Raw genomic sequence first — 16,571 nt, 5'->3', positions numbered from 1 at the left:
GCGCTTCCATTAGTCCACAACAACAACGAGCACCCAATACCCCGCCAAAAAAAGGTAAAATACAGAAAAAAAGAATCCATTAGCCCGGCGCATATTTCGCAGGCATTCCCTACTTAGGCCATTTAAAGTTTTAAGGCCACAACGGAGCAACGAGTTTTCTGCAGCGGACTGAAAATCAAAAGGCATTGAAATGTTTAAGCCCTTGTGGCTGAGTATGAATTAATCGGAACGTTTGGCTTGGCATAGCTTTGAAGTAAATTAGTAAGGAGTAGTGTTGTGGAAAGTCTTAAAAATGTATGCCTACGAAATATGTGAACCTTTCTGACTATCAATATCCTAAATATTTATTTGTGAATTGAATTTAAAATTGGTTCTCGAAGCGAAGGTGTCACAAACATTCTTGTCAATCGATTTTCAGGTCGATTGGATCAATATGACATATCGGAAAAACAGAGAACTGCTGTTCCAATCACAACTAGCTCAATGTACATTTCAACTGCTTTGATCTGGATCCCTTCCTCAGTGACCCCAAAGGCGAAAAGCAAGAAGAATGCACCATACAAATTGCTGAGAAACCCCAGCAACGGCAGTTACGCTTCTGACTACCAGAAACAGGACCATTCCTGGTTTTTTTGCAAAAAAAAAAAGGGAAAAGTTTCTGAAAACATGCGTATGGTGGATGGAGAGTGTATGTGGGCAACGTTTGTTTGGCTGCACCAAATTGGAAATTACAACCCGACAAAGTTCCCTGCAAAGAACACTTCATAAATTATGTCCAGTCTAGGCAATTTAATTTCCCCTCAAAGAAATATATTTTCGGTCTAAACTAAAAAAAACACGATTTTTGTTAAGTTGTTTCTTCAAAATGTAAATTCTTACTGTCAGATAGGAAAAATTATCTTTAAGAATTTGTGCTCTGTGTCTTGCATTTATATTTCTTAATTAAAACTTATAAATATTAATATGGAATAAGTCCACTTCTAATTATCATAAAAGAAAAATAAATATTCTCTCAGCTGATCATGTTACTCCTTACTCGCAGCTAGAACTGTTTGACATGTCAGACCCAACAGCAGCGTTGACATAGCAACAATAATTGAATATAATTTGGCAGAGAAATCAAACAAATGCAAAAAATAAATCATATATGTCAAATTGAAGAGGAATGATGTAGTCGTGTGGGAAGTTTTCATTCAATTATTTTTCTCTAGAATAGAAATACATGTATGAGTGAATTTAGATCTATATGAAAGGGCCACATATACCTATACAAAATACAAAAATAAGTATACAGCTATGAATGCTGTGGGAAAACCAAAATGCAAATGCAAGCTCGCATATTTATTACGTGACCGAGAAAAAAAACGTTTGCAATGATTTTTCGATCCGATATTTTGGATACCCTAAAAACGAGGCTTTTGAAATGCCCTTTAAGCATTTACGATGTATTTGTAAAACAATATTAATTATATATTTTTTGTGTACATTCTTAGTCAAAATAAAATGAAATTATTACCAACTCCCGAAATTTCTTCATATATACATTCACAAATAGACCCTAGCAAACGCACAAAAATACAACTAAAATACAAATAAATAGGAAAAAATATACTAAAGCCGTTGTTGCCCCAAGTTGCATGAACACAATAGAGAAAACTACGCCCGCCCCGCAAAAGCCCTTATTTTTCTCCTGAGCCACCAACCTAAAAATCACGCATGACAAAATGCCAAAGTGCCAACAACAACCATATTTACAGCAGCAGCAGCAGTAGCAGCAACCAAATATTCGAAGAAATTTTGAACGGGTTTCTCCCCTTTTTTCGGCCGCAGCAGCAATGACTTTTTACAATTTTCATATGAAATGAACCATTAAATTGAATTGGCATTAAAATTATGTGCATGCTGGTGAACCAAACAGAAAATACAGAGAAGAGGGAGATATTTTCGTAGCTTTTGGCACTTTGCATACGACTAGCCAAACCCATTCGAGTTCGAGTTATTTGCATTTTTATTACAACAACTGCGAAAGCAGTTGGAGCTGCAAATAATAAAAGAAGACGTAGAGGAAAAAATTCAAATAAATGTTTGTTAAGTATTTTTGAATTGAGTTTCATGCACACTCGCCCAAACATTCATTCACGCATTAGACCAAAGTGAATAGGAAACCGTTTAGATCCATGCACCTGCTGCTTCACAGCTACAACAGCGCAAACGGCAATAACAGCAAAACCCCCATGGCAACGACAACGACAGATGTGGGCACAACATGGGCTGAGAAATATAAAGGGGCATCTTATTGTATGGCTCAAGATATAGATTCCTTCTCTAGGCCAAAAAAACTACCTAGACCGAATCTTTATAGTAAAAGAAAACTATTAAGACCCAATGTTGTTCACCCTTAAAGAATTAGACTGGGTTGCATTAGGATAACTTTTAATTCTTTTTCTCCTCACTGTGTTACTTTACAATAAGACTACTTTTTTTTGCCTATAAATTACAATCAATTCGTTTTAGGATATAAAAAATTATTATTTGTCAGCATAAATATGGGAATAAGTAAATTAACAGACAAATGCATTAATGCTTATCATATTTGCTTTAAGAATAAAGCAGTTCGAAACTACGAATCATGTGCGGTGTTCGGTAACAATTGGTTTTACTATATTTACTTCCGCTTTCCTACGCATTTTCCTGACCATCGATTGCGGTATTTGCGATTCTCCCTTCGGCTCATTTGCCCCGACAGCCAGACTTTTGGGTTTCGCTTCCACTATTTCCTCGCACTAGTTGCAGGCATCGCGTGTCTCTAATGACCCGCGACAATGGACGCTTACGAAATTTTGGGACACCGCCTCCTTTTGCATATTGCACTGCAGCTAACATAAAATTGCCATCGCAGTACGGACAAAACAGCAAGCCACTTGCTGGCGCATTCGAAAGCCATTTTACAGTCGGGTATTGCAGTTTATTGGTTCGCAGTTCTAATTCGCAAAGGGGCAGCGCAAGTTGGTCACTCAAACGCAGACGTTGGTGTCTTTTCCAGTCAAGTGGCTGAAGTTTTCAGTTTGATTTGGAGAAAGTGTAATTACAAACGTTTAAGCTTATTTCCTTTGCTACTCTATTTGGTATTTAATTCCCAACTTAAAGTTCAGAAGGGTAAGGTATGCTCACTACAATTTAATATCAATAGATATCAGGCACATAAAAAGCTGTACAATAGACCACACTGCTTATGCGTAATTTCAAAAGGTATTTTTCTAAAATTTTAAGGTGGGAAAAGCGTTAGTTCAGCTCCCATTGCAGACTACACGCTTATTTTGGTTTCTCTTCAATCAATCAAAGAAGACTTAAAAATAATATATAAGAGGACCTTGCCTTTTTTCGATTTTCCCATTGCCTGTCAATAAATGATTTTCAAGTAGGATTCCCATCGTTTAGACAGCTTCAAACTGATTTCACTCCCCCTCCATTTGAGCCTTGAGTGGTTGTCAATGGGTTCGATGCCACTTGAATCATTTTGCGAGAAAGAAACGACAAAAAGGCAAAATCCTTTTCATGTTTTAACGATATTTAATTAACAAGCAATTTGTTTCGGCCCGTTGCTAATTAGGCGCGCCCCATCAAAGGCAGCAGAAGACAAAAGTCGTCGTCTGGCGGTGCATCGAAGCGAGCTCGGATTTCGTCCAGCGCCTTAACCCTTGACAACTTGAACGCCTTTCAGACACATTTCCATTTTCACACTCAACGTGCCGAAAACAATTAAAAAAAAAAAGAAAAAGGAGCGAAAAACGATTGCTTTGTCTTAGGGAATCCTTTTAACTTTTGGCAGCATGGGTCGTTAGGGAAGGTGAGACATGGCGACGCACCAATTTATGGGTGTGTATCCACCAAAAAGGTTCGCAATACCAGCGAACACTTTCTGGAGCCAACTCTAATTTGACAGAGTCGCTGTCCGAGAATTTTAAACACGCCCATTTCGAAGCGGCAAACTTGCGAACTGCACGCACCACAAGAGTCAGCTAACTATAACAACTTGCATTGCATGCCTCTTTGAGTCGAACAACAGCTATAACAACTAGCACAGCATTAGTGGCTGGGCGACTATGGTTCCCATTCAGCCTTGCACAGAGAAAAATATTCTTTCCATTTATGTCGAGTTCACTAAGGTTTTGCTCTCCTTAAATATTATAGCCCAATTACAAATTTGATACAAATTTTTATAAATTAAAGCACGTTTAATTTTATTTAGGGGACCTCTACCAGAAAAAATGACATTTTCCAAGTCCACACTACGTATGAGTTATAATTGCTTATAGAATATTGCTTGTATGGCCTGTAGTTGTTTCATAAGTTTTTTTTTCTTTTAGGTCAAATAAATATGAAAAGAATTACAACATAAAAATGTAATAAAATAGTGAATTTAACTTAATTTTCAATTTTTAACACTTCTTGAAGCTTTGACAATTTGGATGGTTATCTAACCCCCCGTTTCTAACAGTGCCTGACTGGAATCGTTGTCATGGTCACGTTCAGCATCTGGTGCAGCTTCCGGCTGGCGCTCCGCACGAACGGACGATGAATGGCGGCCATGTTCCGAGTTCCATGCTCCATGGTCCATGCTCCATGCTGCAACCGCAACAATTGTCAAACAAGCCAGAAAAATGGCGGCTTTCTGCTGCAACTCATCCTGCCACTTGAACTGCTCCTCCGAAAGCCGCCGGCAATTGTGATGCAGTGGTTATTATCCTCTAATAATTCTTTTTCTGGCCTGCTACTTGTGGCTGTCTAAATTATGACAATATTTCTATCTTGACGAATATAATTCAATTGTATGGGAATATTTCAAGAGATGGATACAGTTGTAGAGATAGTAAAAAAGCTAAAACCCTAGATCTTTTAGCCTATTTACATTTTACGGGACACAGTAAATTAACCTCACAAATAAGTGGCCCAGAATCATTTTCAATTAGCGCCCAGCTTGGAACATTATGGGATTTGTCCAATATATAATTTGGGGCAAACTTTGTTTTATGACTCCGTGGCTTTTTGAGCGCCCCGCAAATAAACATTTGCGTAATGCTCACAGTTTCTCCCATTGCCTGTTATGCAAAAGTTGTAAACGAAAACGACGGTGGAGAAACGTCCGGCGCAGTTTCTGGAAATCCTGTTTTATGCCCGACGCCCCCTCGGCCACAGCCCCTCGCCAAAGTTGCCGCAGTAATAAAGGAGATTACCTTGCACATAACATGTGAGTAGCCGGAGTCGAGCAGACACAGAAAGAGATTGGGCAAGGACTCATATGATTTCTGGCTCTGCCACAAAAGCCAAAGAAGCCTTTGAGGCGGTCGGACATGGTCTTCTGCCCGCAAAAGAAAGTTGAGCAGTTGAAGCGGCGGCTGCAGAGAAATTGCAAATGAAACTTTGGAATTTTTTTTGGATCTAAACGTTTAGCAGAATGGCGTATCAAAAAGGTTATACTTTAATACGCTATAATGAAATTATCATATTATGTTTAAGCAGTGATTGTCTAGCTAAAAGCTAAGCTTGAGGAAAATATATATAATATAATCATTTTGTTAATGCCTGAAAGAACAAAGTTGTTAACTAAGAATCCACACCTCTCTTTTCCATTTTGTGATTTTTGCAATTTAAATATTTATTTCATTTTATGCATTGGGAACCACATCAAACTTAATGTGCACCAAAAGTGCATTTTGTTTTCTCAGCCTGTTCTTAATCTCCTGACTACGTCCACCTGAGATATTCAAGCTTGTGATTTTGTCAACACCTTTCTCCTGTCTTACAATATTTAAGATATAGTCAAAGTGAAAATTGGAATGTGAAAGTTTTCGGACTCGGCTACCGTCATTTAATTTGGAAACAACAACAGCAAGCGGATCAACAACTAAGCCAGGGAGTTAGCCATTTCTTGGCCAAGACTTTTGCTTAGTTTTTAATTGCAATTAAAAAGTTATGTGCCAGTGAGAAATGGAGGGAGATCACACATAGCGACGACCATTTGGTTGTGTTCTACAGGCTGGACAGTTTGGCTTAAATCCCCAAGGTCCCAGCCATAATGACAAGAACCAACCAAGACCCATTGAGACGACAACCAAAGGAAAAGAAGAACACTGGATGTTGCAGCCGAGATGGGCGTGTGGAAAATCCCTTAGTGGCTCTGAGTGAACCGCAAAATGGCCATGCAACCAATTTTCTAGCATAAAACAAGCCAACTTCTTCGCCACTCAGTCCCTTGCATCGGCAAAATGCTCTGTGCAGACTTAATGATTTTTGGCTTAAAGTTTTACCAGTTAGCAGTATTTTTGCAAGTAGTTAACATTTTATGAGACAAACCGCCCCACACACCACCTTCTCGGACCGAATGCCCTGCGGGCTTTGTTTTATGCATTTTCCAGCTAGCCAACGAACAACTTGCCCTTCCATCTCGCTCGCTCGCCGGCGCTTTTCCTATCTTATGGGGGAAATCAACGGCAGAGCCAGACCAAGACCAAGACCAAGACGATGACGACACACAAAAACTAAGCGAAACTTGATAAAAACTTTTATCATAACAATTTGTGTTGTTTTGCTTAGCTGCTGCTCCTCGTGCTCCTACTGCCCAAATAGGAACAATGGTTCTATGTGTGTATTTGGTGTGCGTAATGAGAAAAGTGTAAGTGCATAGCTCGGGGCTGGAAGAAAGTCAGAGCCCGGCACTTTAAGCTCGCAATTTCGGATCAGACATCGAAACACTTTAAAAAGGAAAGCAATGTGGTGAAAGGTACAACGCTTTTTTATACTTTTGCACTTATTACTAACTAAAAATTAATTGAGCCAGTTTTCGTATTGTCATTGGAGAGACAATACATTGTAATTATTTTAATTTAAAAAAATCTAATAAATACCTGCCAGATTGAATTTTCTTTTTACATTGTTAATGTATATCTCAGACAAGAACCCATGACACAAACGAGCACTTAGCAAGGTTAACCACCACAATCGTGCCGAAGATCGCTTAGCAGAGACACGAACCCAATACCCATTAAACTGTAGGTTAAGCTTTCACCTATATTGCTGGCTCTAACGACGGCTCTAGATTCAAGTTCACAATAAAACCATCCAAACCTTGCCCTGGCTCGTTCAGTTGGCTGCTGGCACTCGACTTGGCTTTTTGGCTCACGTGATCGGGACACGCGGTAAAAGGCTCTTGCAAAAATTATAATAACGGGTTTCTCGGATGCGACCCTCTCGGCTCGGAAGCTTTACCAAAAATCGTGTGTGTGCAGATGACCAACAGTTGTAACCGTATAGTCACCAAAACAATAGCATTAAAACAAAAAACACTTTTAGCATTTGTAAACCATACAGCCTTGGATTGGGCAAAGAGTTTTGATCGAACAACTGCACAACTCCAGCTGGTTCAAAGCAGTTTTAGCCGCCTGGTACCTTACCAACATCAACAACAACAACCATTACACTAACTACCAACGACAACAACACCTGGAAATCAGCATAATCTCAATTGTCGCCTAGTGGATTGAACCAAAGTGAAGGTGTTTAAACTCAGAGTGTACGAAGAATACCTACAATAAAAAGCCGCTAAAAACAAAACCGGGTAAGACACCATTAATCAGTTCAAGGAAGCGGAGATCATGCAAATTATGCTGTGCGTGTCGTGTCTATAAAGCTTGGGAACAAGCTATAAATAAAAAAAAAGCAAATAAAATAACTTTTTGCCTTAACATTTTAAATGATTAAATTACAATATATGCAGCCCAAAGTTTCAACTATATTATTGTTTAATAAAGCTATGAACGCGTACCATAATTAATTCTGAAAATCTTTTTATAAACATACGATGTTAGAAATTAAAACAACTTAAATTTTCCGTTCCTCTTTATGTTAACAAATATGTGTGTTCCATCGCTTGAGCATATTAATTTTTTACATTTCGGTTTTTACAACTTTGTTTGACCTTTTCCATCGTTACCACTATGTCAATAATGACGTATACGCAACGTGGGTACCAAAATCATAACACTGAATGCATACATAGTTAATAGTGATTCCGTCTATCGATCGTTACCGTCCGTTTATTTTGGCAGTGAGCGAAACAAGTGACCATATAAAAACACGTTTTTGCATGCTAATGCTCTGACGGTAGTCAATTGAAGTGTTTGGAATCCAAACTGGGTATATAAATTTGTTTTATACCACCATTCATTCGAGTATGCGTGTAAAACTGTTTGCTTTGCAGACAAATAATAACAAACTAATAAAATTAAATATTGACTTGAATAGCGGATAGTTACAAAAACATTTGACTACCTTTTTCAGTGATTTTTTAGCTTTTTTAGTTATCTCAAAATCTTTTAAACCAGAAATATCTGCTTATAACTCACCGCGGCTCCCTGAAATTAATGACGTCACTGAAGCCATTCGCTATTTTTCATTCAAAGAAGTCAAATAAAAGCAACAGAAAAGAGTTGTTATGATGTGACTCATCAGGCGTGGAAATCACTTGACTGCGAGAACAGAATATTTTTAGAATATTTTTAGGCAGAATTCAAAACCAGTTTGATAATGAGCAATAATAAATTAAATGCAAATGTTTAATGGCGGATTTGGACGTCAATCAAAAATAATTATTTCGGGTCGTTTTAGAGAATTCTTTAAAGGGATATTGTTTTTGTTAAGAAGCTGATGGCTGCTAATGGTCCTTTAATTTATAGATAAATTTCTTCTGCTTAAATTCACTGTTTATATGTTTTCACAACTTTTTCACTGTTGCCAGCTACAACATTCCTATGAGTTATAAAAATGCTGTAATCTTTACCCTGTACATCGTTATCTTAAATAATATTGTAAGTCTTATATTTTTATACAATTTTTATAGTTACACAGTTTATCATGTAATTTGTATTGAAGAGCTATATTGAAACTAAAATAATCAAATGTTTTTCGCAGCAAATATAACATTTCATAGAGAATCAATTGGAATTGAATTGACCAGCCAAATTGCGATCATGAAAACGTGCCCCTCAGACAAATTAATAATTTGAATGAATGCAAACAAGGCGTGTCAATATTTCACCCTTCTGTCAACCGGTTCGCAAAGTTAACCGAACATATTCTCTGTGTGCATACGAAAGTAGACAAACAAATATCAAATATAAATTTATATATTACTAAGCAGCTAAGCAGTTTTATTACCCACACCAATTAACAGCTTGGCACCGTAAATCCAACAAGGTGTAAACTGTTTAAATGATTCAACAAATAAAAGTCTTTATCTTTAGTTCACTCAAATAACTTGAGCAGATTTCGAAGACTTATCAAATATTTATTTATTCAATGAAAGTAATTTATTACGCAAACTCACGGACTGGGTTATAGCTGCTAATACATAGATAACATAATTTAATGCACTTTTATTTGAGGAATGGTTAAACTGCTTTCTTATTTGAAAATTCATAAACGATTTGTAAACTTTCCAGGGAATTAGCTTTCCAAAAATTCCCTTATCAAGGCCAGACAAGTGCCATAATTTCAGTATCTAAAGGGCAATGCAGCCAACCTCTCTCTTTCTGTATCTATATCAGTCTAATCATCTAAGTTTATCTGGCTCGTGACAGTGACATCATTTCTTATCTCCAAGATCAGTTGGGTTACTCTGATTGTCAGTTATACAGCTTCAACAGAGAACATCCCAAGTTTACTAGTACTAATCCACAACTCGATGCTAACAGAGCGAATAATTCCAGCTGGATTTTCTCTGACAAAATGGAAACGTCGCTTAGAAACCACCAAAATCCGGGCTTCGTGGGCGACGATGGACGCAGTACGGCCAGCACAGTGGAGATTTCGGTACGTTAATGGTCGTGGACCACCTGAAACGGTTCCCACATTATCCATGAGCCAACTAATCACCGTTCCACAGGCCAACAATCCTGCCCTGCGCGATAATACCGATGACCAGGAGGCGGCCAAATTGCCCGAGGAGCGGGCCACCTGGGGCAAGGGCGTCGAGTTCCTGATGTCCTGCATCGCCATGTCCGTTGGCCTGGGCAACGTGTGGCGGTTTCCCTTCACCGCCCTGGACAATGGCGGCGGCGCCTTCCTCATCCCATATCTCATTGTCCTGTTCCTGATTGGCAAACCGATTTACTATCTGGAAATGGTAATTGGCCAGTTTTCCAGTCGCGGCTCGGTGAAGGTGTTCGATTTGTGCCCGGCCATGAAAGGTAAGCGTCCATGATTTCATTAAAGTCAGCTCGAAGTTGTCATACTCTTGTGGGGATCAAGTTGTTAAAAATTATCTGCTAAACTTTAAAAATACGCCCTAAATACAATTAATACAATTTTCAAAGAATTCCTTTGAGAAGTCCCAATCCTGACTATTCAAAATCCGGTCAAAATAATTATTTTACAATTCAATCTCAATATGAATTTTTAAAAATTCGATCAAGATAGTTTAAGAACTTTATTTTTAATGCTTAAATGTGGTATATATCTTGGTTAAACAAAATTAAAATTTGAGGAGTAAGTCTTAGTCGCTTTAAACTTAATGATAAAATATAAAAAAATACTTTAGCTGTATAACTTTAAACTTTAAATGCTTACAGGAAAGTGGAAAATTACTACTTTTAGTTATTTTCTCTTAAATTTAATGATGTTGACTATCGCTTATTTTTCCTTTTAAAATTTATATTCAATTAAAAACCCCTGAGCTCGGCTAAAAAAGGCAACTACCCCTTGCCATCAAGAGTATTGACAATAGCGAACTGCCGAAAGTACATCGTCATTTTGTTCATCAACCCGCCTGCCTGTCCCGAATACGCGACCGCATCCATAGGTGTTGGAGTCGGCCAGGTGATATCCATATCCATGGTGACCACCTACTATGTGGCCATAATGGGCATAACCCTGCGCTATCTGTACGATTCATTCCGCAATCCGCTGCCCTGGTCCGAGTGCCGCCCGGCGTGGCAGTCCTTCTGCGTGGCATCCAGTCTGGGCAACACCTCCCAGCTGGGCAGCACCAGTCCAGTACGGGTGGACATGGCTCAGCAGCAGCCCGTGGCATCCGCCGAGCTGTACTTTCTGTAAGTGGCTTGTTCTCGTTCTGTGGTCGTTGCGCCGAAACCTCCGTGATTGTGGGTTATTTGGCTGGTTGGTTGGTTGGTGGTATTGCAGCGGCATGTTTTTCGGTGTTATGTGTGGGTGATTGTGCACTGTGGGTAATCTTATCGCCGTTCGGAACTCGAAACCACAGCGGCGGACTCAAGTTTATGACCCGGCCGACAAAGGCGCAGAATGTCCGCTTTATTACGCGACTAATTGAATGAGTACCCGCATCCCTCTGCCGGCAATTATGGCGGCTATTGCCATCAATTCTGGAGCACTGGCCTGGACACTGCAATAGAGCGATGCGATTGCAACAGCCAAATAGAAAGTGATTCCATCCGCTGACAGTTCAATTGACTGCCATCAGGAACGTCAATATCTGCATCCAATTTCCGAGATTGAATCACTCAATCACAACATTGTGTTGCCTTGACCTAAACTTGAATTATGTGATATCACATGTGATAAGATATGCATCAAAGATTCTTGAATTTGAACTCACACATTCACACCATAATTTAAGGCAAATAAAATGTGATATTAACAAAAAAAAACACCTAGCAATTTAACATTTTTAATTAATATTTAATTTCCTTAAAAATTCCCTTATTAAAATGTCATTTGTGTATAATAACTACATAATATATATATCAGTTTTTTGAACAATTTATTTTTAAATGAAATGTTTTCTTTAAGAATTGTAAACACATACAACTTTGTAACTGCCTGCAACTCCTACAAAAAATTATTCCTTACACAAACCATATTATGGCTATAAGTAAACTATGTTTTAAGCTTTCCCTTCCAAATCATTAATAATCATACCCCAATTAATCGGAATGCTCTCATAATTCTTATCTATCTCATTTGAATTGTGTTTAAACTCTTTCTTTCCGTAATTCACTTGTAATCGATTCGAAAAAGGTGTTGGAGCCGGCCAGGCGTTCCAGGTGTTTATGCTCAGCACTTACTATGCCGCCCTGGTAGCGATAATTGGCCGATATTTCATTGAATCATTCCGCAACCCATTGCCCTGGGCCACATGCCAAGCGGTATGGGGAATCCACTGCATTAACTCAGCCCCCGATGCTGACAATTGGTCTCAAGTGGAAAGCGATGATCTGGGCCCGAAAAATTACACAGTGAAATCACAAAACGATCGGGTCATCACCAGTTCGGAATGGTACTTTGTGTAAGTGCTAAGTGTCTGGGACAATGTGGTTGTGGGAATTCACTAAATGACTGTATTATTGACTTATGTCAGCTACTAGTTTTGAATTTCAAAATTTCTTACTATTTTAAGAACAGTTAAAGCACAATTGTACATCTAAATGTTTATATCTTTTGTTTTGATTTTTTAAACAAATCTTCAATCTTAATATTTCTGAAATAGTTTCATAAAAACAGTCAATTGGTGAACTTAAAAGAAATTGTCATAGCCGTAAGCGAATGAAATTGGTGATGGTGTTTGGCTAACTGTTATTAAATGGTGTTGGCTTATTCTCTCTGATCGTTTCGCTAATTAAATATTATCTTTTCTCTCCAGTAAGGAAGTGCTGCACGAGACTCCGAATATCGAGGATGGAATTGGCCTGCCTAATTGGGAGCTGGTCATTGGACTTTTTGTCGCCTGGGCGTGTGTATTTTTAATTATTCGACGCGGAGTGAAGAGTTCGGGAAAGGCATCCTACTTTTTGGCCCTCTTTCCGTACGTCATCATGGGTGTCCTTTTGGTGAGAGCTGTGACACTGCCGGGATCTCTAGATGGCATTTACTACTTTATCAAGCCGCAATGGGGCAAGATCCTGGACCCAAAGGTCTGGTATGCAGCTGTAACTCAGTGCTTTTACTCGCTGTCTGTGTGTTTTGGCAACATCATCATGTACTCCTCGTTCAACAAGTTCGGTCACAATGTACATAGGGATGCAGCTATAGTGACGGGTTTGGATACCATGACCTCACTGCTGGCGGGATTCACGATTTTCGGTATCCTCGGACATCTGGCCCACGAAATCGGCACCGACGACATTGGTTCGGTGGTGAAAGGTGGCGCCGGACTGGCCTTCATCTCGTATCCCGATGCCATTGCCAAGTTTAAGCAGCTGCCACAGATCTTCTCGGTGCTGTTCTTCCTCATGCTCTTCGTTTTGGGCATAGGATCGAATATTGCCATGACCTCCTGCTCGGTGACCGCCATCCGGGATCGATTCCCCAACTTCAAGCAATGGCAGTGCTCGCTGCTCATAGCAGTCGTCAGCTTTTTGATCGGGCTGATGTACATAACGCCGGTAAGTTGCAGAACTTATATATATACATCCAACACAACTACTCCCTTTTCCATAACTTCCCTGTATTTGTTACTTGCCCAGGGCGGCCAATACATGTTGACTCTAGTGGACTTCTTTGGCGCCTCGATGATTGCTCTTGTGTTGGGAATCGCCGAACTCTACACCATTGGATGGATCTATGGAACCGACCGCTTGTGCAAAGACATAGAGTTCATGTTGGGTCGCAAAGTGGGTCTCTACTGGAGGCTCTGCTGGAGCGTCTTCACCCCACTGATCATGACTGTTATTTTAATCTATTTCTACGCGACCTACGAACCCCTGACCTACAACAACATCATCTACCCAAATTGGGCTTACAGTAGGTTTGATTATTGATTTAAAAGGCCCAATGACTAACCACGTTCTACTTTTAGGCATCGGATGGTGTATCACCGCCTTTGGCATACTTCAACTGCCCATTTGGATGATTGTGGCCATTATTCGAGATCCAGGCCAAAGTGTGGGTGAGAAAATCCGAGGCGCTTTCACGCCCAAGAAGAATTGGGGACCCATTGACCCACTGCTTCGAGAGCAGTACAACAAGGAAATCGAAAACGAATTGACCCCTAAACGTGGCCAGGGTATTTGGGCTGCCATCAAGCAAAACATATTTGGTTGATCCATTTTAAATGGGTAACATTTACAACAAACGCCCTTGTAAATAATCAGTTATAGCTTAAGTCAAATGAATTTAAAAGATCTTGTATAATCATTAAGTCTGCCAATAAACTTGATAAGTATGTGTCAAAATCTCACGTTCACTTATAAATTGAATTGAAAAAGTCTCTAGTAAGTGTTAGTGATTTTCTTTTTCATCTAATCTTATAAATTAAACTTAATTCACCTCGCTCAACACCTTGATTAACTCAGAGCACAAATCAAGCGTGCTTCGAGATATCACGAAAGGGAAGGATTAGGGTTTACCGGTCTCCGGCAACCACCATTAAATAACCTCGCTTCGCTCCACTTCTCTCCTTGACCCCACAAATTGACCGCAACATTTGACAATTTTCGGCATTGGCCAAATCCGCCGTAAAAATGGTGGCCCAGAAAGAGATAGGGCAAATCAAGAGAAATGTTATGTACTTTGTCTCCGTTACTGTTCCAAATCAAACAAAGGCAGCGGCAAGCCAAACACTGGAGGGTCGCTTTCACAAAAGCAGACGACGGTCAGTGTCATTGTCGGCATTTTACAGTGGGCAAAAATTCACAAAAAAAAAAAAAAAAAATTTAAAAGTACAGCAAGCCTTATTCGTGATTTAAAAGCAACTGGCTTAGAATTTACATACTTAAATCAAATAGTTTATATTTTGCATACAAGCCAAATTAAAAAAATTACATTTTTGTGATTGATTATTTTTTTTGAGTATTTTTTTTTTTTAATAATGACAGCCCATTACAACCATTAATGTGTGTTTTATTATCTTCTTTTATTATTATTATAATACTTTGAAAACATTGTCTAGTTGTTATTAAATAATAATAATTGGATTTAATAACTATAATCTTCAGAAATCTTCTCCACAGTGCAATATGGCTATTGGTAAAAAAAAGAGTGGGTGGGCAGGTCGACGACGAGTCATCTTAGAGATAATTGCTTTGATAAGGCTTCGCGTTCGGTCGAAAAGAAGAGCTCGGGGCTGTCCGAAAACATTTTTTATAAATGTCGCCAAATATTTACATGTCGCGCAGCATTGTGAAGCGGCCCAGCAGATTTTTTTCGCCCAGGCTTTTCCTTTCGCCTATTTCCCCCAAGTTTCAGCTCGGTCCGCATTTGGCCTGCGGCTTGACTTTGCCAACTGGCCGAAGTGGGCGAAGTGGCTTCCTGGCCGGCGATTCCGGATGACGGTGGCCACCGTCGCGTTGCTGGAAACCGCATAAAAGTCATTGTCACAGCAAATGGATTAATTTTCGCGGCACGCTGACATATACACCTCTCTTTCGCGCTCACTCTATGGTAAAGCACCCACTCAGTCCGTTTGTCTTTCCGACTCTCTTTTGGTACCTCTTAATGTTAGGGTTATATAGAATTATTATATTTAGAGTATATTTAGAAGCTTTCCATTATACAAAATATCGCAATCAAATCAATTTTCTTTTTTTTTTAGAATTTCATATAAATTAAATACATTTAGCATCAGCTTGATGTAATATTATGTAACACTTGGTCAAGGCTATTTACGTTTTAAAGAATATAATATTTATTGTAAAATTTTATTATATATAATTTGTTTTGTTATTATATGCTCTGGGAAACATTATATATTTATAAGTCAAAGCCTTGACGTTTCTATATTTATTTGAAACATACAATTTTGTTGGAACGAATATATATATATAATCATTTATAAATATTTTTCAGAAGTGTTAAGGCCAAAAAGATTTAAAAACGTTATTTTCCTTATATATAACATATATTTTAAAATTATAAATTATATAAGGTATTATTTAGTCGAAAAATATACCTATTTCGCTCTTACTTGTTTTTTTTTTGTGTAAAGAAATTAAAAAGCCTGGTCTGTGGTCGAGCAGGTCGAGGGCGCGGGCGGGGAGCGGCAGAGGGGGTGTGGCATTTACCGCAACAATAATTACGTTTTGGGTGGGTTTTTCAGATCCTGATGCTGGCACGGAAGTGTATAATGTTGCTAAGTAGTTGCGGTTATTTGTTGTTGTTGTTGGGTGACATTTTTCTGTTCCCTCTTCTCCTTAATGTTGTTGCTGTTTTTGTTTCGTGTTCCGTAATTATCCTGAGAGGCAACAGGAGGTTTATTTCACGCTATAAATGCTTCATAATTAAGTTTTGTGGTTCTTCAAAACAAAAAAAGAACTCATTTTGTTGCTCTTTTGCTTTGTATGCAAAGCACTTTTTCGAGAAACACAACTGATTACTAAAAAGCTGTGACATAAAAAATGAATAAAAAAGATAAAGGATTCGATTTAGATTGAAGTATCATTAGCTGACAACTGGAAAACCTTACACTTTATTTTTCTTTAAAATTTTAGAGGTAATTCTTTACCTTTAACCTATTAATTTTTCTTCGCTTTCATCTTCAGTTGTATAACGATAGAAATGGAAACAGGTAAAGATATGGGTTTCAAAGTTGGTATAGTAGTATC

At 38.7% G+C, this 16,571-nt stretch overlaps 1 protein-coding gene across 2 annotated transcripts; it reads left to right on the top strand.

Annotated features, from left to right (window-relative positions):
* Positions 1 to 7,149: 7,149 nt before the first annotated feature.
* LOC108138955 (sodium-dependent nutrient amino acid transporter 1) lies at positions 7,150 to 14,204 on the top strand. Of its 2 annotated transcripts, none has more exons than XM_017261534.1 (7): positions 7,150 to 7,615; positions 9,765 to 9,867; positions 9,941 to 10,244; positions 12,052 to 12,319; positions 12,674 to 13,415; positions 13,497 to 13,773; positions 13,829 to 14,204. In XM_017261534.1, exons 2-7 carry the CDS (start codon positions 9,784 to 9,786, stop codon positions 14,071 to 14,073), a joined length of 1,920 nt encoding a protein of 639 aa, XP_017117023.1. In that variant the 5' UTR covers positions 7,150 to 7,615; positions 9,765 to 9,783; the 3' UTR covers positions 14,074 to 14,204. The 2 variants fall into 2 exon arrangements, with proteins under 2 accessions (XP_017117023.1, XP_017117024.1); XM_017261535.1 differs by lacking the exon at positions 12,052 to 12,319 and adding an exon at positions 10,856 to 11,105.
* Positions 14,205 to 16,571: the final 2,367 nt, after the last annotated feature.

Source organism: Drosophila elegans, unplaced genomic scaffold (assembly GCF_018152505.1).
Source record: "Drosophila elegans isolate 14027-0461.03 unplaced genomic scaffold, ASM1815250v1 contig_814, whole genome shotgun sequence".
Lineage (NCBI taxonomy): Eukaryota > Metazoa > Arthropoda > Insecta > Diptera > Drosophilidae > Drosophila > Drosophila elegans.
The sequence above is the reverse complement of the archived record's forward strand: the minus strand, read 5'-3'. Positions and strand labels throughout refer to the sequence as shown.